Source organism: Centrocercus urophasianus, unplaced genomic scaffold (genome assembly GCF_019232065.1).
Source record: "Centrocercus urophasianus isolate 14NV4802_14NV808 unplaced genomic scaffold, USGS_Curo_1.0 seq_22, whole genome shotgun sequence".
NCBI classification, from domain to species: domain Eukaryota; kingdom Metazoa; phylum Chordata; class Aves; order Galliformes; family Phasianidae; genus Centrocercus; species Centrocercus urophasianus.
The window spans coordinates 3,201,333-3,226,059 of record NW_024884778.1 but is presented as its reverse complement, the minus strand read 5'-3'; the positions used below and the strand labels follow the sequence as shown (position 1 = coordinate 3,226,059).

The 24,727-nt window shown below is 38.9% G+C and overlaps 1 protein-coding gene across 1 annotated transcript in view; it reads right to left on the bottom strand.

Annotated features, from left to right (window-relative positions):
- The window catches only part of PDZRN3 (PDZ domain containing ring finger 3), a 120,268-nt gene that overhangs the window by 5,743 nt on the left and 89,798 nt on the right, over window positions 1-24,727 (bottom strand). Inside the window, exons 4-6 of the mRNA XM_042823835.1 lie at window positions 10,008-10,258; window positions 7,558-7,645; window positions 1,167-1,265 (exon numbers count right to left, since the gene is read on the bottom strand). Coding sequence (XP_042679769.1) covers window positions 1,167-1,265; window positions 7,558-7,645; window positions 10,008-10,258 — 438 coding nt within the window. The remainder of the gene's footprint in view (window positions 1-1,166; window positions 1,266-7,557; window positions 7,646-10,007; window positions 10,259-24,727) is intronic.

Below are 24,727 nucleotides of genomic sequence, written 5' to 3'. Positions count from 1 at the left end.
TTGATTCCATCTTGTCAGTGATTACAGGACTTTTCCTTGCTTATGGAAGACATAATGAAATGCAGATTAATATGCCAAAGTCAAAACCAAAACACTACTTCCTGACAGATGTCTTCAGGAACTGTAGGTTTGTCATGTTTGCATGATATTTAGTTACCTCATAATTTAACGTCTTGCTTTACAGCACAGTACTCTAATTAGAACCTAAAGATTTTGCCTACAGAGCAGGAAGGATTATAACCTAAGTGATGCATTCCAAAGGAACAGTTTAGATTTAGTTGATTTTTCCTCCCCAAACTCCTGTTGTGAAGTTTGGAATTGATCCGTGTGATAAAAAGATTCTATAAAATGCTACTTATTTTATGAAAGGAAGTAAAGAGAGACAAATGAGCCCCATATCTTTGCAAATAAACATGTAGATTTTTTTTTCTTCATTTATACTATTTCTGGAATAATTGAGAACAAAAATGAAAGACAGAATGTATTACAAATCCTCTGAAAACGTCATCTGAAATTGAATGTTGAGAATATATTAGGGAAAAATGAGCACTAAATGTCAATATAACAAAAGCCATTAGCCACCCAAAGAGAGGTCTTATAAATTATAAGAGATAATCAGACGTTGCAAAATCCATGTATTCCTGTGATGCAATGGAAAAGAAGCAATGTTTACTGTGAAATGTTTCAGGTGAAAACTCTGGTATTTTTAATGAGTGTAAGTCTCAAGTACAACACACATTTGGTGTTTGTACAGACTGAAATAGGGTAACATCACAGCTCTCTTCTCTAGACTTCAGAACAAGGAACATGCATACAAATAACAAAGGCAAGCATTTGTTCTGGGGTAGTTAATACTGTTCAATGCTGGAGAAACTGTCAATTTAACACTGCTTTCCAAGTGAATAAAGAGCCTTCTGAAGGCTGTGTGTTTGTTTTTTTCCACTGTATTTCTAAAGATTTCTCACTGAAGTCGGTAGGAGTTGGACTTCAATGGAACAGGATTTCACTCAGTTTGAAGAAAAGGAAAAATAATTAGATTTCTTCCAATTATTACTTTCTAGCTGTCATTTGAACATGGTACGAATAGAAGCCAGGAGTTGCCTTAAATATCCAGCACTGCAGTTTAAAAGACAAATTTCATCTTAGGGGAATCAGCCCAATCTTACCTCGCTCACATAAATACCAGTGTCATCCTCGTCATCCGTTCTGTAGCACACTGTAAGACCAAGCTTGTCCTGGCTGTTCACTCTGTGCAAATCTACTTCCTGAGGTTAAAAAAAGACAAGAAAGAGAGAAAAGACAGTGAGATACTTGTGATAGATGGAAGCTGTTTTTCAAATACAAAGGAAATATTTTGCTTAAGAGATATAGTGGATGTCTTCTCATTTTACCGTGCAGACTAACTTAACTTACTGAGCAAAACGTGATTATGTGCATACAATCAATACTTCAGGCATTTTTGGCCCCTCAATCAATACACTGTCATTTTGAAAACAGACCTTTTATTGATCTTAGAGAAAAAAATTACCTATATTTCATGTAGAGGTAAGACTTCAAATACTAAAATGCTTATGAAGTATGATTTCAATATTTGCCACAGCTGATCTACATATTTTCTTATAAGCAGGGATTTTTTCCTGTCTCTTCAGAGGAAAAAAGATAATATTCTATTACCTTAACTTGTATAATTTTTATGAAATGATGTAACAAGTTTCTCATATGTGTGATTGAAGATCAATATATGGTTAACAAAGCATTTGGTGCTAGTAAGAGAAATACTTCAATATCTTGCAAAGGTGTCATGTGAGTAGGTTGTGTTTTTACCATTCCAGGGCGGTGATCAGGTTGGTCTTGGAGACATTTAAGCCATCTTAAAATACATGGTTTTCCCCAGGACTTTTTGCCACAAGGACTTCCTGTGGGCTCTTTTCTCCTAGGTTTGCTCCTGGTTTGTATAAAAGTGTTGCAAGATGTTCACCAAGCTGTGGGATGCTCCTGGCTGCCGTGTAGTCTGTGTAAACATCTCTGTTCTCCTCCCTTCTGAAGGACATCCCAAGAACACAAGGATCCTAGGGAGCCTAACACACTTAACTGTCTTGTTGTGACTGCTGCATCGTCTCTTCCACAGGGAGGAAGGCTGGTTTGCACTAGCTAGAGAAGGAGTAACAAGTTGTGTTTTTTTTCACTCTACTCTCTGTGGTGAGCAAGGCTTTGAAAAGGGCCTTGCTTCTCTGCAGCTTAAACCTGGCTATGGGACTTCAGCCCTGTTGCAGTGAAGGGGTGGAATGGGGCCAGGCAGAAAGGGCAAAGGGACCTGTGCTAAGAAGGGGGAACAGCCCCTGTGTGAGCTGGGGGCTCTCCTTGCTTTGTTCAGGATGCATCCAGCTAGGACCTTGTGTTCCTGTGAAAAGTCCTGCTAACAGGATTCATTATTTCTGAGCGTCTCTTCTGTTTTGACCTGCACTGTGCCATTTGTAAGGGCAAGATAATAAAACAAGCTGATATGAATAATTTATTGGCATGTCAAGATGACAGCTGCCAAGATCAGCAATCTCATGTTATTTACTTGTCAACATGTGTAATTTCTTTTTTTTCAAGAAGCATTGCTGTAAATGTCAGTGACATTTCAGATGGTATTCAAATGGTTTCGATCAATAGCATCCATGGTGAGCTGCTGCTCTTTTTCTCTTTTTCACTCTCTTTTGTTACACACTGGATGAACACAATGCTTTAATAATTTTTTTTTTTTTTTAATTTAAGATTTCTAAAGCTTTGGAGGGTTTCTAGAGAGGAGGTAAAAAGTTTTCAGTAGAAGTGAGACAAAGTAGACTTGATTCTAGTCTTAGTTGATGTGATTAATCCTTGGAAGTACCACTGCAGCTAACTCATTTATTCTGGATGCAATCAAGCTGTGATCTAGAGATGAGGTGAGAATGTGTTGAATTGGACATAATTCAGGCGTATTTCCTGCCTGCTTTAGCAAAAAGACTTCATGTTTTGAGGGAAGTTTTCATACTGTGAAATAACTGTGAGAAATTAGTGCTATAGCTCACTGCTGTTTGTTATGCTGGTACTGAAATCATATATAGTGTTAAAAAAAAAATATATATATATATGGCAGTTTTGGTCATATTTGAAACAGATCCTATGTAAGCATGAACACTTGCCAGCACTTCTTGGAGTGCAGGCAGCAAGGCAGTAGCTTAGTTCTTCCCTCTTCCCTTCAGCATGTTTTAATAACAATAGGTGTTTTTTCAACAGTACACGAGTATGGGGAGTACTGTGATAATTAAAAAAATAACTACATGTCTATATTTAAAGTAAACTTTCTCTGACATTTTTAATACACTGGAAGGTAATAAATGATCTAGTATATTAAATAGTATATATTTTAAAAAGAGGACACATATGCTTTAAAAACAAACTCAGAAATAAAGCACCCAAAAGCTAAAGCAAATAGAATACTCTTAGAGCAGGTGTTTAGAACCTCAGTTTTTATGAGTAATTTGTTGACATTCTTACCCTTGGGTACAATCCCTGTAGTCCTTGGCAGGAATGGAATAACTTGGTTTGATGCTACCCAGATAAAATAATTTTGTGTACTTAGTGGTAGGAACAGCTGCTGTCTATGGGTCTTTGCATCAATAAAGTTTTAATATAATCATAAAGGTTTGAAATTTTTGGGAGATGAAGGTATGCAATTCCAGTTGGAGTTGAAGAATCAACTCCAGCATCTTCCGAGCAAAGGTTATTTCCCTTGTTCGGGGTGGGATCTGTGTAACGTACAGATACATGAAAAGGAAAAACAGAACAGAAAATTGGCACCTGCAGGTCCAGATATTGTGGTAGTTTGAGTAATTGTACTAGGAATTAATTAAGCTCTAGGAATTAATGTGGACCCAAAGCACTTTGAAGGTTTAAGTCTGGACAATGACGTTGGACTTGCTGTGTTTTACTCCCCTCTCTGCTGCCCTGCCCAGGGCCCAAGTGTGTGAGCCTGCAGTGCTGTGTGCTCCTGCTGCAGAAGCAGCCACTGCATGCACGGCAGTGCCTGGCCTGCTTCCAAAGCCCTGCTAGGCACCTGCTCATTCAGTTTGCACAGGCATGCTGCACAGGCAGGAGATGAAAGCATATTTAGTGCTCAGCCAGGGCTCAGATGCTGTTGTAATGAACGCTGTATGAAATGTATCAGCCACCTACAATGAGGAAGGAGGACACTGAAGTGTCCCAGCACCTGGTCTAGATCTGCACAAACCAGTTAGCAGACTATGCTGCTATGGACAAAATGTGTCAGTATCAAGGGATGTGTTAAAATGATAATTGTGAAAATCTCACATATGATGCAAGTTTTACACAAATGCTTTCAATCTTTTGCTTCTTTATGCCAGGTTAAAGTGAGATTTTGAGAGATGTTTGAGAAAAACAAGCTTGCACAGGAGATTTGTTTGACAGATTACAGGCTCCATGTGAAATGCAGGGCCAAGGAGGGCTCAAAGTGCTTGCTGCTTAAATCCACATGGCATTTGGAGAAGGCAGGAGGAAATAGATGTGCACTATGACATTGTACCTGCAACTGCCCATAATAATAGATTAGGAATAAGTAGTAATAGTAAATTAACCTCTGTAAACTCAAGAGAGCCTTCATATGCAACAGATTATTGGATTATTGTACTGGTGATTTAAAATTATGGCATGCTTGTGTATTTATAAAGATCCAAGTCCTTTCTCAAACAAGACAGAAATGAACAGTAGAAAATTGGAAGGAGTGGGCAGTAATGGATAAAAAAAGAAAATAGTGCAAACGTTCAGAAAGTACTGCCTGAAGTTTGCACAGTAAGGGCGCTGTGCTGTCTCTCTCTGTACTTCTTTTTTTTTTCCTGAGCTGACTTCTGAGATACCTGCTGAGCAGGGCCCACTGTTCAGCCCAGTCACTGCTAAGGTGTGAGAGCACACTGCTGTCCTCCTGGCATCAGGGCTGTGACTGCAGGGGGGGAGAGTGGTCGCAGCTGTTTGGAATAGGTATGAGGTCAGTGGCAAAGAGCAACTTCAGCTTTTTTAATGAAAAGTTCATGTATGTTCAAGATGGAGTGAGAGCACGAGAAAGGAGATTTTCTAGATGCTAGCAAATGTTTCGTGTTGCCTTTCATCTCCAAGCTGTGCTGTCAGCTCTGATGAGCTCCGTTCTCTGCTCAGAAAGAACACAGAGTTGGATATAGGAGGGGGTAAAGGACAAAGTCAGATGTGAGAGAACAAGTGTCCTTTTATATTTAGGATGTTCTCCTTTGTAATGTGAGAAACTAGCTCACTGAGAAAGCCCTTGCTTAGGCTGCATGGTTGTTTGAATAAACATATTAATGCATAATGCTGCTGGGGAAGCCTGCAGTGGCATTATTCTTCCTTGATGAACCCAAAGTGACTTCTGGATGCGCCTCTGTGAAAAATGAATGTACTTTAATTTGCAATTGAATCCAGAAATAGAATAGAATTCAAGATTTAGTCCTCCTTTCCTGGTGGCATGCAAACTTAAAGAGAAAGGAAATAATATTTGCTCATTTTAGTAGTAGGAAATATATGGCAGTTACCTCCAAATCCTCAGTTTTTAGATACATATTGAGAGAGAAAACTGAGAACACAATTTTGGTGTCTTGGCAATACTGCCAGCATAAATTCCTTCCTGAGAGTTATTTACATTAAAAGCTTGTTGTGAACTCAGTATTTCACTGTTTTGTGTTTTGTTTACTTGGTACAAATCACTAACCACTCAGTTGTAGACCATAAAAGTTTGGATGAGGAGCTGCTGATTTAAATTCAAAGCACGTTTTATGGGCACAGAAACCCATAGGGCTGACTTGATGGCTTTCTTACTTCAGGCATTCTTGCTGCAGTCAATGAAACAGTGCCTTTGTGGTGCTTTAAAACATATCTATCAAGAGGCAAACAAAAAAGCAACTAGCCAGTTGAGTCCCTGTTAGCACTTTGACCTTACCATTGATCATAGTCACTGCAGTTTGAACAGGAATCTTTAGTGGTTTGTAAGAAATACTATTAGGCTACAGAGACTTTTCTAACATTCGTCCCCCTGTGCTACTGAGCTGATCACCTTTTATCATCAAGTACTATATCAATGTCAAAATTATTAATGTTGTGGTTTAAGCCATATTAATGTCTGGCTACTAAAGAGCATGTGTTTAAACTGTTTTCAGCTCAAGTGGTTGACCTTCTAATAGAAGCAATATGATTTATCTACAATATTAGATTTCCTAAAAGATGGATTTTGAAAAGGCACTAGCAGAAAATATTAATTTGTTCTATGTTTTCCCTTAAGACTGGATTTGTGTTCCTTTTTATTTAAGAAAAAAAAAGGCATTTCTTTAAAAGAAAGGCCTTGAAGTCTGCTAAACAGGGTTTGTTTTGCTGACACTGATTTTATCCTGACTTCTATTTGGGTTTGTATACAGAGATGAATTACTACCAGATCTGCAAAATTTGAAGACAGCTTGCAAACTTTTTATGGAGATTGAGGCCTTGATTCTGCAAACACTTTTATAGAGGGGAACAACTTCATGCTCATAGAATGACTGAACTTTGCTTCTGTTGAAGCTGTTGATAAATCTGTCACTGATTTAAACAGGACTATAGATAGATTGCCATCACATGCTTTGACAGCTTCTGTAGCAGGACCAAGATCTAAGAAGTGAGATGTGCGAGCAAGCTAGGAGTCATCTAGTCACTTACTGTTAATCATGAACGTATTTTCTGGATCAAATATCACTGGAAGTATTTAGAAGTACTGAGGTACTTTGCTGCCATTTATTATAAATTGTGAAAAGCATTTCAGTGGGCCAGGACTGTTTAAGTAGATGCAGAAGTAGGGCCTCCAGTCCGTACGCTGCACTCTGAGTGGCTGGGAAAGGGTTATAAAAACTCAGAATGAGAAAACTGAAAAAAATCTTCTGATGGCACTTGCAAATATGAAAACCACGAGTGAATTTTAAAGATGTGCCAGGCAAATGAACTTGCATATCTTCATGACTGACCTCTGATTTTGTATGTATCCTCACATAATTTCAGTAATGAAAAAGGAAGGAGTAGCTTAGTATAGTGTCAGAGCTGTTCTAATCTTTTCTTGTAAAGATAAAATATTTCTAAGTAATGCAATTGAGAATGTCTGTTTCTCAGCTGGGGAACATATAAGGGAAACAAGTGTTTTTTTATGATGACTGTGTGGAATAGGTCCTGCCACTGAGCAAACCTGAAAAACCTTTGAGATTTCTAGAGAATCTAAATCAGCACAGTCATAGAGAATTTACCTGATGGAACTAAGGAATTCATTATTTATGTTAATTAGCTGAAGATCTAGCTCATCACTCCATGGCACATTGTTAAATACATTGCTAAAGGTATCAGTAAGGTTTGCAACCTGCAAAGTAACCGAGATGCAATGTTATTAAAACTAACTGCTTTGAAATGGTCTTTTCACTTCATACAGGATATAAAGACCAGGACATCCACATGTTAGGCTTTCAGTAAATGAACTGGTTACTAAACATGGAGTACCTCCAACTCTAACTCGTCTCGGTCCATCTCTTGATGGATTCCTCCCATGTAGTCATTTGGGTCGTAGTATTCATGTACTGATGGATGACTGGAGAAAAAAATATATTTGTTACAGTAGCACTCAATTCTATAGTTAGCACAGCAATGCATTCCAAGCTTATAGCAAGTCATCATGAAACAGAACAGACTAACAACCAAACCATGAAGGTGCACGCAGTTAATTGTGTGCATTATAGCATTTATACCAATAAATGTATTAGACAGCATGTTGCATGTATTGCAACATGAATCAAACATTTGACACCTGATGATGAATGAGAGATTTGTCAATGAGTCTTAACATTTGATTAGTGACTTTTCCTCAAGTATAAGGCTGACCAGGAGAAAAATACAGAGAGAATGGTGGCAAAATAAGAAGAAATACTAGATTATTTATTCATGAGCTTGGGTTATTTGCAGAGATGTACATAAAATCTACTTCTATGGTAGTTTTTCTTTGCCCTGAAGACAGAAAATCATATTAAGTATTTTAAAAATAATACGCCACCCAACTATTTTGATTTAAATCAACAGCATTTTGTTGATTGACTTGAATACAACAGGCTGTGCATAGTGATTTAAATGCCATTTAAATATGCACCACTCTATTCATGCTGCCATTCACTACTGGCACTGTGCTTTTTACATCTTGAGCTCTCCAACAGCTTTGTTGTCTGCATGGCAAGTTTAAGCAGTGTGATTCTTTTGTGATCACTCTTTTATATGCTGCAATTTTATTTCTACTTTCAATTCTCTTAACTAGATACATGTTTCTGTGTAGGTGTGATAGTATTTAATTAAAAGCATCTGCTAACTGGTTAAGTTACATAATTCACTAAACACAGACTACATTCATTTGAATAGAATTTGGAAAAATAACAGGAAGTAATAAGAAAGCATAAAGAACATCCTCAGAAACTTGCATTCCTCTTTGCTTGTACACACTGGGTAACAGCACAGTGTAATAGCAGTCTGACTCCCCTTACATACAGGATAGCAGTGAGGCAGGCTACCAACATCCAGAGCTCAAAGTAAGGCCAGCAGTTGGAACCTGTGCCTAATGATGGAGGGGAGATGAGGCTACCTGCAGGACTGGGCTGCCATTATGTGGGTATTTCAATGGAATTTTCATGAATTAATCTTTGGTTTGGTTTTGCAGCTGGAAAGTGGCAGGTAGTTGACTGAGGTATTGAAAGCTCCTCTTGCAAAAATATTTGAGAGGTGCCCTAAGAAAATGTGACCTCTGCTCTAACCCCTATTTCCTGTTCACTGCATACAAGCTCAAGTCCAGCTTTGTTGAGCATTTATGCTAAAACATGCAGCTGTGCTTGAATTTTCAATGGATGACAATAAGTAGCAGTGCAGTAACATTTGACTGAACCATCTTTCACGCAATCAGCACTGAGAGCCCCAAGGAATAGACTGCACACAGAAGAGCAGTTCCTGGCTGAACACATAGATGTTAGCATGCCATACAAGTCACTTTGGAGCTATACAAGATTGGTGCCTGTCTGCAGTCAAACTCTACTTGCTAGGAGAGCTGACAGTGCTGTCTGGAGAGGCGTGCTGGCTGTGTCTGTGAGCTGTGTTCACCTCTCAGGCTCTCAGTGGAGCTCCTGTTCAGAGCCATACTGCACAGGCAGCACATGAGCATGTTGGCACAGCTTCTCACCCCAGACAGAGTTGTCTCAGAACCTGGTATTGCTGTGGACTGATCAGATCACAGTCTGAGACAACACAACAACTGAGGCATTCAGCACATTTCAATTACTTTTTCCATTGGGGTGGTATGTGGCAAGACAGGCAATTTGCATGGAGTCCTTGGGGAGCTCTTTTCCTCTTGAACAGCATGTGAGGGCGTGGTGTGTGTGCACCAGGAGATAATTGTCATTTTTATTTGGACGTACAAAACATCAAGCTACCATTAACAATAATTAAAATTTGATTCTAAAACATCCATGACAGCACTGGTAAGTAATTTTAGTCCTAGAAAATAATTTATTTGAGTAACATCGCTGCAGGGTTATAATAAAGTAATTAATACACTGGAACAGAATGTAGCGACTCTTAGCATTATACAATTTATGGCAGCCATAAAAAATAAAGTTAAAACATAGGCAACCCAAAGAGGCAATGAGAGGAATTACAAGAAGCAATAACTTTATCCATCAAACGCCAAAAAAATGAGCTTTATGAGGCTGTGTTGTGACTCAGTGGCATTACTCATGTGAGTAATAGCTTGTAATGTGTAGAGAAAGTGAAAGTGTTTTGAATTATGAATCAATGCTATATGAATCTTGGCTATATCTGGGAGCACACAACCACCAGCAAATAAAGGTATGTTTATGAACTACTTCTGGCATGCCATGTTAAGGAGTGCAAGGATTCTCAAGTGCTGCACGGTTACTTACTCTTCGGGTAGGAGGTATGGGTCCAGCACTGAGACGGGTGGGGTAGGTGAGCCCATCTTGCTTAGAGCCATGATGTGTTCAAAAGTGATGTCTGTCTGAGTGCCCACATCCACCAGCTGAGACTCGGGAGCAGTGAAGATCTTGGTGCGTGGAGTTCTCCTCAGCACCTGCACCACGATGGGCTCCTTGGCTGTTTTGAATGCTTCCACTGCCTGCTCATGAGTTGCTTTAGATAAATCCTTCCCATTGACCTGTGGGAGAAGAGAAAGCAAAACAATGTGAAGAACAGCCAAAAAGTGGAGGGTAGCTTTGTTGTTGCTGGCTGTTAATGGAAGAGACTCGGTTTCCATCTAAATGCTCACATAGCAAGTACTAGGAATGATTTATGCGATGTTATGCATCTCTCTTTTTCACCTGTCACTGGAATGACTTTACAAATCCTGTGCCCTGCATTTAAATTTAATTAGCAGATTTTACTGGGATCACTGAACTAAAGTACAAACCAGTATCTCATTTATTTCTTGAAGATTAGAAATCTCTCAGCCCTCATTCAAGCAAAATAAGTTATTGATTCTCCTGTAATTTTTCTGCTTTTCTTTGTTTGTTTGTTTGTTTTTTAATCATTTAATCTTGTTACTGAACTAGTGGGCCAAAAATTGCTATTACAGAATTAGGTATCAGTGTATACCTGTGTATGATAAATACTTTTTCAGATGAGACATGACGGTCATGCACTAAAATGGAGATTTCTTTGGGCGTGTGGTTTGCTGAGACATCTGAAAATGTGGAAGGTCTCAGGGCTCATTTACAAAGAGCTATGCTACAGAAATAGTAGGATTTTACCATCTTTTAACCTGCCAACTGTTGTCATTTTAACACAGACTTAAAGAAACGATTAAAGAGAAGCTGCCCAGAGCAATTTTAGCAAAAGCTGAATAAGAACATTGCAATCCCACAGCACCGTGCTACTGTCACATAGTTGTTGTTACGTTCTTTGGGCTGAGTCAAGTGTTGGCTCACGTGCAGACACAAAACGCAATTCAGAATTTGAAAGCTCTCCTAGCAGTGAGAGCGAGGAGCCCTATGATAGCAATCCTCACCTCATGAATAATGTCTTACATTGTTCTCTTTCCAGACAGAAACTATTCACTTGATAAACTGCACTGCTGTATCTATCAGAGGTGGGGGCTTCACAGTGGAAACTCCTGCCTTCTGCATGGAAGAGCTGGGTTTCTCAAGTCCAAGAGTAGATCATATTTTTTCCAAGGAGTAAGACCAGTGGGTATAAATACAGAGCCAGGTTTTAGTAGTGGGTACTTCTTTGTCATTTAATTATTTCCATAAATGTGCTGAAAATGTGCTAGTGTGGTGACAATGTCACATTAGTTTCTTGAATATGATTGAAAACACTAAAATGAATGTCCAGATTCTGCTCTCTGTGTAAGCAGATAGCATTAGTTCATACTGCAATCTGCCATGTTTAGTCCCTCCAAAGTAAGTGGGGCAGCTTACAGGGTACCATCACTCAGTGCAGTAACTGAATTGAGCCCATACTTCAAGTATTGCTTGCAGCAAAAAGCTGGACAATAATAAAGAGGGTTAACTTGAGTGCAGAATCGATTGAAAAGGCTGAATTCCCTCTGAATTACCTCGACCACATAATACTTATTACACTGTCATCTTTGCTTTATCTTGGACAAAGACACCAGTTTTTTGTAGAGCCAGCTGAGAATGGAAGATGTTAGCCTTGCATTTGCATTCCACAAACAGTTGTATTGACCACAATTGCTCACAGTAATGCATAACGTGTAAAGTTTGGCCCGGTCAAATTAGATATCATTAACTTGCCCAATCAAGCAGATTACTTTAAAACAATTTGTACAGCTGTAAAATTAAGCTCAGTGTAATGTTTTCACTGGAAAAAGGAAATGCTGATTATAGTTCCAGTTTTATTATTTGCCATAAATTAAATTTCACTGTGTGCATCCTAATTCTTTTGGTACAACTAAGTATAGCGAGCCACCAAAATAAAAGAATCCAAAATTGCAGCAAGGATAGTTTTCTCCAGAATGTGCTAAAATAACTGTTGAGCAAAAAACTTTTTATGTGAGCTACCTTCCATGTCTTTGTGTTAAAGTCTGGTAAAATCATACACAGGAGATAGCTTTCCAATTTATTCCCTAGTATTGAAAGCAACCTGGATTGCAAGCATTGTAGTAGAGGTCTGCTGAGATTCCTTAGGACGTTTCATTGCTGCAAATCTGTGGTCTGGTATCCCCTTTGTGCTTTTGTATGTGATTGCTATGTAAATGATCAAACTTCAAAATCAGACTGACAAAAGGTAGGAATAAGGCAGTAGTTTTTTTGTATCAGAAGTTGTTATTGCATAATTGAGTTATTTCCAAGTATTTCTGTGATGTATGGCACAGAAATGTATCCTCATCATACTAGGCAACATTCTCTGGCCAGAAGCCGTTCACACGTTTCTGGTCAGTCTGTGGATCTCTCATGATGGACTGACTCCTTAATTCACAATGGGTAGAATCCCTTTAGCTCTGCAGGTTTTTGTTTCCGTCTGCATTTAGTTGTAGGCAACATGGTGTATATTATTATATTTGATTTACTGAGAACTGCACTAACAAAATAAGGGTTAATGGGTTGCACAGAGCAATTACTCTTAGCTATTCAGATTCCAAATGAAGAATGATGGAAGAGGAAGCAATGATGGAGAAATATGCTTTAAAGCAATTTGCAGTTGGGAAATTATACTGCTCCAGATTAGGCCCTCAGAAAAATGGTGCAAAGTGCCACATCGTACACTAAATACTGAGCACTGATTAGTTTATATTTATGTGTTTTTTTTAAATTACTTTTATTTCCTATTCCAGCACAATAATAACACTTCTTTCGTTGTAAAGATATGAGGAAGGGAGTACTACATTTGGGTAATAAAAACTAGTGATCCTTAAGTCTGCTTATGTGTACAGAGCCAGTGTGCTTTTGTCCATGTGGAATTAGTACTTGAGGCTACTTTTGAGTTCTTTTGAAACGTAAGCCAATAGATCAGATTGATTAAGGTGTTTTCCTGCTATCTGGAAAATTTGTCACAATTGAGAAACTCCCAGTGCTTAAAAGCCAATGAATACATTTGTGCAGTTCGACTTTGTTAAAGAAGTGACCGTACAAACATAAAATTTATTCCTAATGCTGCTCAATTGTACTCAGCAAAATTGCTCTTTATAAATAGTTGTATCTAGAATAACTCAGAAAGAAAAAATCCATGCATATGAATGCTTCAGAAGACTGCCAAAAAACACAAATATGCATAATTTCTTAAGAACATTACAGACCACGTGACAGAGACCATGGGATCTTTCATGGCAAAAAAAGATGGATACATTAACTGCTCAAATGTTAAAATGCTTAGCTTTGGTGCCTTCTTTGCTTTGGAATTAAACAATATGAGAAAGCTGTAGTTAGACTAGAATGTAAAGAATGGCCCTTGATGAAATGTGTGGTGCAGCCAGATAGGAGGTTAACAACTGCAGGAGATACAGATACAAATTCTGTGAATCAAGGCTACAGTACAGGCACAAGATCTTGTCCTTGGATTTATTGAGCCTCATGACACTCAGCTGGGCTCACTGCTGGAGCCTGTCTAGGTCTCTCTGAATGGCATCCTGACTCTTGGCCATGTCGACCACACAGCGTGGCATCGTCTGCAAACTTGCTGAAGGTGCACTCATTCCTTCTGTCTTGTGTCATTGGTGAAGATGTTGGAGAGCACTGGTCCCAGTACCGACACGTGTGGGACACCGCTTGTCACCGATCTCCATCCCGGCTCTGAGCCACTGACCACTGCTCTCTGGGTATGAGCTCACAATCAGTTTCTTTCAGTTACTTCAACAGTCCACCCATCAAACCCATATCTTCCCAGTCTGGGGAGAAAGGTGTTACAGGAGACTGTGTCAAAGGCCTTAACTGAAGTTCGGATAGATGATATCAGTGGCTCTTCCTTTGTCTACTGGTGTAGAAATGCCATCATAAAAATCCCTGAGCATAAGAGTTTACTTTGTGTCCTTTAAATATTTTGTACTTATTTTTGCTTAAATAATGCATGATGTCTTTTGGGTCTTGATATATACCACAGAAACTAGAAAGATTTCTGTACAAGAAAATTATTTTTCCTTCTATCAAGTTAAACTGATTTATATGGATTTAATGTCATGGATGGTAAGCATTTGTATGCTCTGTACAGCTTGTTGGCTCTTCTCTGCTTCATGAATGTCACAGAAGAAAACTTTTTTTGCTTAAGAATGAGTAAGCAGCTTTTCTTTGTAGAAATGCATGCAAATCCTTGGGAAGTGCACTATAAAAACATTAGTTTTGTCAGACTACAGTCGTCTGTGCTCCATTTAAAACACTCTTTATGGTCTGATTCACTTCTTTAGCAAGTTCTTAAGAAGTCTGCATATTACGAAAAAGCAGCAGAACTTGAAAGATTTTATAGAAACTAGAGCAGCAAAAAGCCTGTTTTCTAAACCTCCTTTTCCTCAGGAATTGGAAAAGGAAGGTTCAAAACATGGGTTAATTCTTCTTGCACTTAATTCTTCTCCATCTAATCCCTCTTTTATTTCCCTCATATGGACAGTCTCTCTCTCTCTTCTCTTTTATTTTTTAGAAAAAAGAATAATATTGTTTAGTAATGGACTGTTTCCATGTGTGTGCATTTCCTTCTGCCTTGTGAGCCATCCATGACAAAATAGTTCAGACCAAAGAAAAATTCTTTTCTTAAGAGTACAGAATACACTTGTTCTTGAAACCATTTACTTCCAAACAGAAAATCTTGGTAAAAAGACCACTGAAATAAAGGAATTTTTATTCTGTTAGTAATTAGCTCATTTATGTATTGATAATACAGCACCAGCACTGCACACTGCATACAGAAATGTACCTGCTTCTGGCTGGGTTCTCAGGCTCTGCTCCTATTTTATCATTTGCTTCAAAGAAAACAGTTTTAGATCAATGTTGGGTCTTCTGAAATTCTTACACTTTCTCTACATACAGAGTATACAGAGCACACTTGAAGTCTTTTTTTCTTAAACATGCATTTATCACGTTAAATGATTTTAAGTAAGGGCAGAAATACTTGTACATATTTTGTCAGTATTAAAATGACAATGTTTTACGTATCTGTTCATGGCTTAATAACCTCAGTCAGTATAAAACTAGACAAGTTTACAGGTCTTCCCTTTTTAATGACTCTGCCATCTCAGTTGCATGACCCAAGAGAACCAATCAATTATATTTATGAGTGAGGTACAAACAACAGCCATAAATAATTATAAATTGCTAATGAGGATAACCCAGTAACTGCAATTACCCACTGTTTCTCATTTTCTAGATTTGCCCATGTATGGAAAACATGGGCAAATATTTTGAAGAACGATGCTCCAGCAGTGATGTTACTTCACAACGTGCCCGTTCCCATTTCTGCGCTGTTGCTTGCCATTTGCAGTTTTTGAGTCCATCCTCCCACCCCCCTCCCTTCTTCCACAAATGTCCCCTTAATGTAAGACAGGGAAAGAGCAGTTCAGGTTAGCTCTGAAGATGTCTATCTTGAAGAAGGTTACTGAAGTTGCTGTCAGGGAGAGATGGAAAAAATGCCCAGTTTTGCTATCTGGGAATCCAGCAGCAGTGCCAGATCCAACTGGTTCAGCTGGGAGCCTGCTCTTTCGGTAGCTACCTGATAGCAGGTGTCTGCACCTTGTGGTCTTGTGCCAGGAGCAGAGCCGTGCTGTCACCTACAGAACACAAACCTTAGAAGCTGTAGTGTAGGTAGAAATCCCATCATCACCTCATTTCTGCCCTTTCAGCCCATGCTGCTTGAACATGTCCTACAATTTCCAATTTGCTACTTGCGTTAAAAAAAACAACCTTAATTTTCCTTTACTTGGCTAAAATTGATAGCAGCTATAAGATACAATAAGGTTTTGTACAAGAGCCCATGTTGTACTCTATGAGCAAGCCTTCTAAATTAAAAAAGTCTTTCTTATCAACTGTGATTTTTTAATGTATAAATGTCCAGTTTCTCAAAAATGGTGCCGTTGGACCTAATTCGCTATGTAAATGCATACAGTCCATGAAAACACAAAAGCAAAATAGTCTGATTGTACAATTAGTTTTTCTATGAAACATTTTATTTTTCAAGTGTTCCTCGGGAATCTGAAGGCAGTGTTTGCAAATTCTGCTGAATCCATCTCAGGTATTGTCTCGGATAAAGCCAGAAGAAATTTCAGCGCTTAGAAATGAAATCAGTGCCTTTTTCCTGTGCCAGTGCAGGGTGTGCCCCATCACCTACCACAAGATCACACCCCAAGTTGCCACTGGGTTGAATCAAGCAATAAAAGCTATACTGTGATGCTTCAGTTTTTCTATTAGATGACAGTCTCTAGCTTTTTACTTGAAGATACATTGAATAGTAGGAAGGCTTGCTTCAACAGTCACTTTTTAGTGAATACTGAAGTGCTGTGTATGGATGTATACAGTGAAGTGTATGTGTTTTTATTATTTACTCTTCCACCCTCCTGTCAAATTCCTAACTGGTTCAGGACTAGCAGGATCTGCTTACATTTACCTACTTAGCCTCTGAAAGAAACAGTCCAATTGATGTATAAGTGTAGAGTTGTACTGTCCTACTGAAAATGAAGCGTGACCTTTTGTTTCATTATTAATGAACACAACAAAACACATTTATTAAATCTGCTCTTTTTCATTAGTCCATATGTTTCCTTTTTCCCAGCCCATATCTGACATGTGACAGTAAAGCACTGAGTGATTGTCCCTAGTGCCTTCTCCCTTGTGATTTCTTGCCACCTGCTTCATAGCATTAAACAGATGTATAAGTGCAAAGCACTACAAACCCCATCTTTTCAATCATTTATCATTTAAAATAATAATTAAAAAAATAGAGCTATGCTATGGTTAATCAATATATCTGCTAAATATAAAGAAAAAAGGCACTGCAGATTTTAGGAAGACTATGAAGCAGTAAGACATTTCAGGTACACAGTAGGTCAAGTGATCCATTTATACTGCAAGTAACCATAAGGCATTTTGTTTATATCATATCACAACTTGTTTATGTTCCTTTAATCACCAAAATATCCCTCTAACATGCAATGAAGACTATCTTCAGAGAATTTCTAACAGAGGCATTACATTATTCATTGTCAAGTGAAGAGGAAAATTTCAATTGCCAGTTTCTGGTAAATGTCTAATTAAGAAAGGGGACTTCTGAGCCACAGACAGACGCCACAGTCATTAAAGGGCAGTTTTCTGAAGATTATGAGTCTCCAGTATGTCAAGCAGAGTTTTTCTACAGCTGAACTAATTCAGCAGTAGAAAACTCTGTCTAGAGCAAAGCCCTTGGAATGAACGTCTTGTTTAAGCAAACATGCCTACTTTGAAGTACGTGCAATAGGTCCACAACTGTTATTGAGGTCAAGTTTAATGGTAGTGAAGTGACAGAATATAACTTCAACAGTATTCCTAATTTCAGCTGCAGCACAGAAAGTGTACATACAGTGTGTTTGAAGCCATACACTGTATGTCAAGTAGACCAGTTTACTATAATTGGCATAGCCAGTTCAGTCTTAACACTGAAAGTGACTGAAATGCAGACTAACTAACTAATTGTCTGGCTGCCCAATTAAATTTGAAGGTGTGAAAAGCATATACACGTATATGCATAGTTATTTTTTTTCCCCAAACCTTACAGCTTTGATTAGAAATTTCTTTTTGAGGTGGATTTTTGTTTTGGCACAAGGCTCCGATTTGGCCCTGATTTGGGATAACATCATTGCTCAGAAATGTTTAAGTCTAGTCAGTCTGTGTCCTTGAATCAGCCTTTGTTAACACTGATTGCTTTATTTTCTGTAATTCTAAATATGTGAATAGAATTCTAATGACAAAGGGAGGCGTAACACAGATCAGCTCAGTGCAGCTGGCTTGTGTATCAGTCTCCTTGCAATAGCTGATGCTGGAAGTTGAAAATGAAATATAGTGTCAGCTACTTCCTCATCACTACCAGCTTCTCATTAGCACAGCAATTTGTATGCTAACCTTGGTGTTTATATTACTTTAGCCACATAATATCTTAGTTTAATTATCTTAGTTTAAAGGACAAATCCAGTTTGCCCACTATTGTTTCTACCAATGCAGTTGTTACACTTGCCTCAGAAATGTGCCTGGCAAAGACCATGTGGACAGAGCTTTCATGTTCTGAAAACACTACGAGGTCATTTTATGTGAGAGGTGCCAGCTCAACAGTCGGAGAGGTACAAGTCATCTGCCCTCAGATCATCTGAAGCCAGGACAGCGGCACTGTGAGCTTGTTTCCTGCCTGTGTTTCTGTCCTTGTTCTGGAGGAAAAGCCTGGAGTAAGGAGCTGGTACCCATTCTGGCATAAACCACAATTTCTCATCTTGAAGTGTAGGTTTTGGTGGGTTGTTACGATATTCCTACCCTGAGAAGCAGATGAACTCCATCATCTTGAATCCAGGGAACAGCTCTGAACATTGCCTGTGCAGTGAGAGTCATTTGATTTAAAATCCTGTGTTCTTACCCTTGGAATTTTTAGATGTCTACTTAGGAAATGCTTACCTTTCAGAATGTGTGTACATGTGTGCTTAGGGTGTGATAGGTAGTTAAAAAATGGAGGTCCTAATCTTTATTTTTGTTTTACAAATCCAAAAACTTCAGGTGGTTTACTCTTCTCTAAGTTTCCTTCAGTGGAGATTACCTCTTGTTCCCCAAAGTATTTCCCTACAAAAGGAAGTGCCCATGTTTCTGCTGTTGTTTGTACAGGAACTAAAGACTTTGAGAAAAGAAAACTGGAAAACTGGTCTGCAACATCTTCCCAACTTTATGATTTTACCCTTCAGAAAACTCTTTCCTTTTGTGCCTCTATTTTCACCAGCAAAAATATTCTGCAGAAAATTTCCATATAAATCGAAGCCCAAACTCTAATAGCATGTGATTACTTCATTTCATATGCTGTGTGCAACTGGGAAGTGAACCTCAGGATACATCTATGGTACATGTACCACGTTGCTGCCCCAAGCATGCTTATCACTGGTGACACTGTTCAGCATCAGATTTCAGGCTGCCACATCCCCTTTGTATTTGTAGTGCAAAGCATTGATATGCACAGCTACAATAGCCTTTAATGACTAGGTGTCTTAATTTGCTTTTTATTATGTGATTAAAGGTACAATAAGGTATGTGTTCAACAAGAGGGAAGACCATTGTTCTGCATCATTAAGCTCACAGCAGCCCAAAAAGAAATTGTAGGCAATGTGCCAAAGCTCTTAATGAAGAGGATCTCTTTGAATCATCTATGGATGAGGAAGGGATAAAGCCTGAGCCCTGGTATGTTTGATCCTCTTTGTGCTCTCTGTTATGAGGACTTACAGAGCCAGATGTATCAGACCTTCTGAATTGTATTTTATTGAAGCATTGTTTTCCCAGCCACATTAAAGCTCTTGGCCTAATAGAGAAAGTGCAGTTATGTACTATTATTAATTCTTGCAAGTGTTTCTGAATTCCTACACCTCAGAGCCATTAACCTTCTAAAAATAAGGTTAAGGGGATTTATTTGTAACAATGCCCAATATTTCCTAAAACCAAATTATGTAAATTTTAGTCTAACTCAGACTTTGATAAAAACTTCTTTTAGTTTTCTCAGGAATGGCACTGTCAGCTTATGACACAGCATGAGGGTTACACCAATGATAAATAAAATAAAACCTACTGTAAGAGATACTACTGCTAACACACTTCAGAACTTTGTCTTTCATATCCTGGTATTTTAATGAAAATGATGCTTCATAGCCCTTACCGTTAAATTTTTACTGATTGCTCTCAAGTTATAGGAGGGTGTATTTTTATAGCCATCGAGATATTTAATTAGCTGGACATTCTCCCTAAGCTATAGAATTCCCTCCCACCTATCTTGAGAGAAAGTAGCATGCTGTTGAAATAATTTTGCAGAGTAATTTGTATTCTGGAATAATCAGGGTTTGTAGTCTTAGAGAATCCAGATCTACGTTAGAAATCCGAGTTTTATAGGATTACAGGCACCTTTCACTTCTACAGGAGCTGAGGATATTCCAACTGTGTTTCCCCAAAGGAATCTCATGCTCAACATGAATTACTGCTGCTATGCACTGAGCTGCAAGGTTGCAAGACGTTGCAGGTTGATTTCTAAATCCAAACCCCTGTCAGCCTGCACCAGCAGTCAGCACCAGGTAGTTCAGTCAGCTCAGGTATCACCAGAACTGGTCCTGTGAGTGATTTTAAGGACGTGTGTTTAAAGAATGCTGCCCTGCGTCTGTCAGAGATGTCAGTAAGTTGCAAAGGTTTTCCGATTCCTTCGTTTCACATCAAAGATTGCAAAAGCTTTGTAAACAAATTATGAATAATTTGTTGTTCTGGTTGTTAAACTTCTGAATGGGATTCACTGATAGTCATCAAATCTAGACTGCATGAAAACTTGGCATCCCTGGGGGATAAGTAACTATCACAGCAGCCACTGCATGATCTGAGCTGAGGGCTCACCAGCAGAACCAGCACCAGCTCTGCTATTGCAGGCAGCACGTGGAGCCAGTTCTCTGTATGAAGTATGAACCAATGTCCAAGAAATCTGATAATCTTTGTCTGAAATTCTTCCCATCGTCACATGCACAGCAGCTTAGCAAGTGGAAGTGAGTTGGTATAAATAGAATCGACAGTAAGCATGTCTTTCTATTTGTTCTCACTAGTTATTTTTTCCTCCACAGAGCAACAGTGTGTCCTTTGGGTAAGCAAGTGGGAATTAGATCAAAACTATGTCTTTAAAATTTAATCGCTTCCCTATTAGCATAGCATACAAAACACATACATTATTCACTGTGTTGTCGGTGCCATCGGTATCTGTGATCAAATGCAGGTAGCAGCACAGCAGAGACCAGGGCTTCACTGCTCTGTGATGCTGAGCAATACCCTCTGCTGGCAAGCAAACACATGGCAGTGCTGGGAAATGTCACCCCCCCACGTCCTCGTGTCACTTGGCAACTGTCATGTGTCCTAAGCAGCACTAGGAATGGCAAAGTAGTAAAGTACAATTTGAGAGATCTGGATATTTCCCATTTAGCTGTTGTTTTCTATGCACTTTGTGTTATTGGGGATTAACTGTAATCTGCTGATGGTTATTTCAAGAGATCAGTAAGAGTGTGTCCCTTAAGGACCTGGCCATCACTGTTTTGGTCAAAATTATACTCCAGATGCAACAAAGTTAGAAATTTCAGAGAGATAAACAATACAGACAGAAAGAACAGCAGAAAGACAGAAAATGATGTTTTTATAATAGAAGTTGGTGTGTTACCACGTTTTTTTAAAACTTATCAGCTGCTCAGTATGAAGAATTGAGTGTATAAAGATCTGCAGAGTATTAGTTTTCATCTGCTATCAATTCTAGCTGTTTGCTAGCTGATATTCCTGCACTCAGAGGTGAAAAAAACAGGACATAAACTTATATTGGCAGGAAGCAGACTCAGCAGTGAATGAATGCATGGCACAGAAAGTATCTACACATACTCGTAAAGCAGAGACAAAACCTTGTGAGCATCAGTCATTACCTGTGTCTTCCTAACTTGCTCAAAGTGTGTGATCAAGCTACGACCCTCCTTGTGAAATTTTACTAATGCATACTAGAGAAATAAAGCAGTGCCCTGTTTCTTGATATAAAATTATGCAAAAAGTTTGAGGTATAATAGCATATATTTAAATATTTGATGTTCTGCAAGTGTCAAGTAGGGAAGGTAAAAACATAATCATTATCTTACACACATGAAATTAGGCAACAGACCCTTTCATTTCCACTTGTATAAGCAATTTTTGGTATTCCATCTTCCTGTCATTAACAGTGGTTACAAGCCTAAAAGAGAACATTTGCTTTTAGAAATGAAATCTAATGCTTTACCTGACAAACTTCATACAGTAATTTGTACTGCTCTTCTTGCTTCTGTAGAGTGCACAAACTGCATCCCATGTTTAAACAAGTGGCAGAAAATATCTTCCTTGTTCAGCAGTGCAGCCACAGAGATCTGTGTTAACAAGCATGCACGCAGGTATCCTTTGAAACACCCAGGTGGGTCGGCTGACCTGGAGCACTTCGCAGTGTATCGCACAGAACGCTGCAGAGCAGCCCTGCTCTTTTCTTTACAGCTCTCCCTCCCCCTGGCAGCACACAACGCTCCCTCTGCTGCTTCACTCTGGCTGCCGTACTGAGCGCCAAAGCGCGCTATATACTGCTACTCATGCATATTAATCAGCTCTCATTGACTATTCATAACAGACAGTGATACAGAAGCTATAATTGCCAACTATGACAGCTGAAATTTCTCTAATTAACAGGCAAGTGCTTCAGTAGCAGGCATAATAAAAGACACTAACAATTTTGTAAACCATTTTGTAGCAATTACAAATAAACATGACTACATTTTACTATGGTCCCTCAGGATAATTCTTAACATATTTAAGCAGACCAGCAGTACATTTTAAATGTAAGGCACAATGCAATGAATCTAATAGCATGCAACTCGGCAGTGGCTGCAGCAAAGTTGAATGTGCTCAGAAGCTTTTATTTTTGTCTCATGCTGTGTTGGCATCTGAGGAGCTCAGTTATAGCAGGAGATGACTGAACTAGGGATTTAACACAACACAGAAAGGCCATCCCTATCCCTGAAAGCTCATGTGCAGCCATCAGGACTTGACTGCAAACAGCAGAGATGTTACTGCTAAATGTACGTGGATTTGGAAAAAAAATAAATAAAAGAAAGCAATGGATTAATATTTATAGATTAGCTTTAGGTTAATATTTATACCAACTGAAAAATGGCCATCTGTGCTGATTTCTCTGTTTTATTAAAACTAAAAATGTTCCCCATTTACAAAAAAGATGTACAATAAGTATGGCATGTATTCACTGTTTGAGTTCTTCCATCTACCTGTGCCATAGATGTAAAACATGAAACATCAGAGGGCTGCCCAACAAACTAGAAAAGTACCCGTGAGTGCAAGCTTTATGGCTATTGCTCACCCTGCAGGAAACGCTGCCCTGTGTTATGAGTTTGGATTGAGGATATATTGAAACATTTAGAAAGTGTGCACTTTTACAATCTTCTTCAATATTCAATTTATTCTGCTACAAAGGAAAGAAGCCAGAATAACAGAAGAATGAGATGAAAAGTTTAATTCAGATACAGTGGGTTCGTGGCAGAAGGCCTTGATCTCATGCTGTGGTCATCTGCCTGGTTTCTGACTGTTGGCTTAGCAGATTTCAGGGGAAGTTTTGAGCGAGGATCATGTGCAGCCTTGGTGTACAACCTCAGTACATAGGTATCCTGCTGTAAGATGCCCAGCTGTTGCTGCAATTATACTGACACAGTTTGCATTAAAATGGTCATCTACCAAAATGCAGTTCATGCTAAGTATATGTTGTAGTGCCAGATTTACTAGGTAGAGAGTGTGACAAGAAGGGATCCCAGGGATCCCTGCACTCTGGAGAATGCGTCTTTGCAGCAGTCTACCCAACTCTGGGAAACAAAGAGGGGAGACTTCTTCACATCCCTGCCAAATGTCAGAAACCTCCTAAAATAGGTAGGGGCTCCATCCCTGTGATATTTCTCCCACAGTATTCCTGCTGCAACAGGAACTCTCAAGGCTAGAGCAAGACAGAGATTGACCAGGTCTTACTGCTGGCCCTCTCTGCTGAAGGGTTCTGGCTCTTGCTGTTAGATACGTTTCTATCCAACTGGGGGCATTTCCACAGCTGCTTCACAGCCCATGGCTGTGGATCTTGGACAACTGGAAAGCTCCTGCATATGGGAATTACAGAATCACAGAAACCCAGGGGACTCCCCCTTCTAGTCTTCTGAACGATTCCAAGTCCACCTCTAGAAGCCCAAGGCAGCAGTTTTGCTGTTCCCCCTCCTGGCTCCACCAAGAATTGAGAACTCTACCATTTCATGGTCACAATTAGTGCTCCCTCAAAGCAGGGAAAATTATGATAACTGAATTAAGTTAAAAAAAAAAATCCAATCCTAGCAAAACTGTAAAGAAGTTTATGGCTCTGGAAAATTTTGGGTTACATGATTTGATTTAGCAACTTGAGGTAAAATTTTCAAAGATGAGGCCTATGGCTTTTCTTTTTAAATGGAATTATGTTAATTCTTAGATGCCACTTGCTGTTTAAATGTTAAACTTAGTTCAGGTGGCTGGGTACAGTCAGGAATTTTTCTCAGAAGTAGCATGCAGTGGATATGATGAGAAATAAAACTGAAACACGCATGGTATTTCAATTGTAATTTCAACAGAAATGCATCAATTTATTGTTGTTCTATGGTGATGTAATAGGCTGTAAGAGATAAGTTTTCATTATATCTAATAACTACCCCTGAGACCAGTAATTATCTGTTTTCATGAAGATTCATCTGATTCAAAAAGATAATCCTTCTATCAGGTCAGGAAAGTAAGTCCAGCAGAGCTCTCTCATGTATGTGATGCTTTGGATGCACACTGCTCAGCAGCAAGCAGCATGGCTTAATGGTGTGCTTGCCTTTGTTGCACTGTTGCTCTGGTAAATAAGCTAGCCTAAAAGTCAGGCCAGCAGTTAGCTC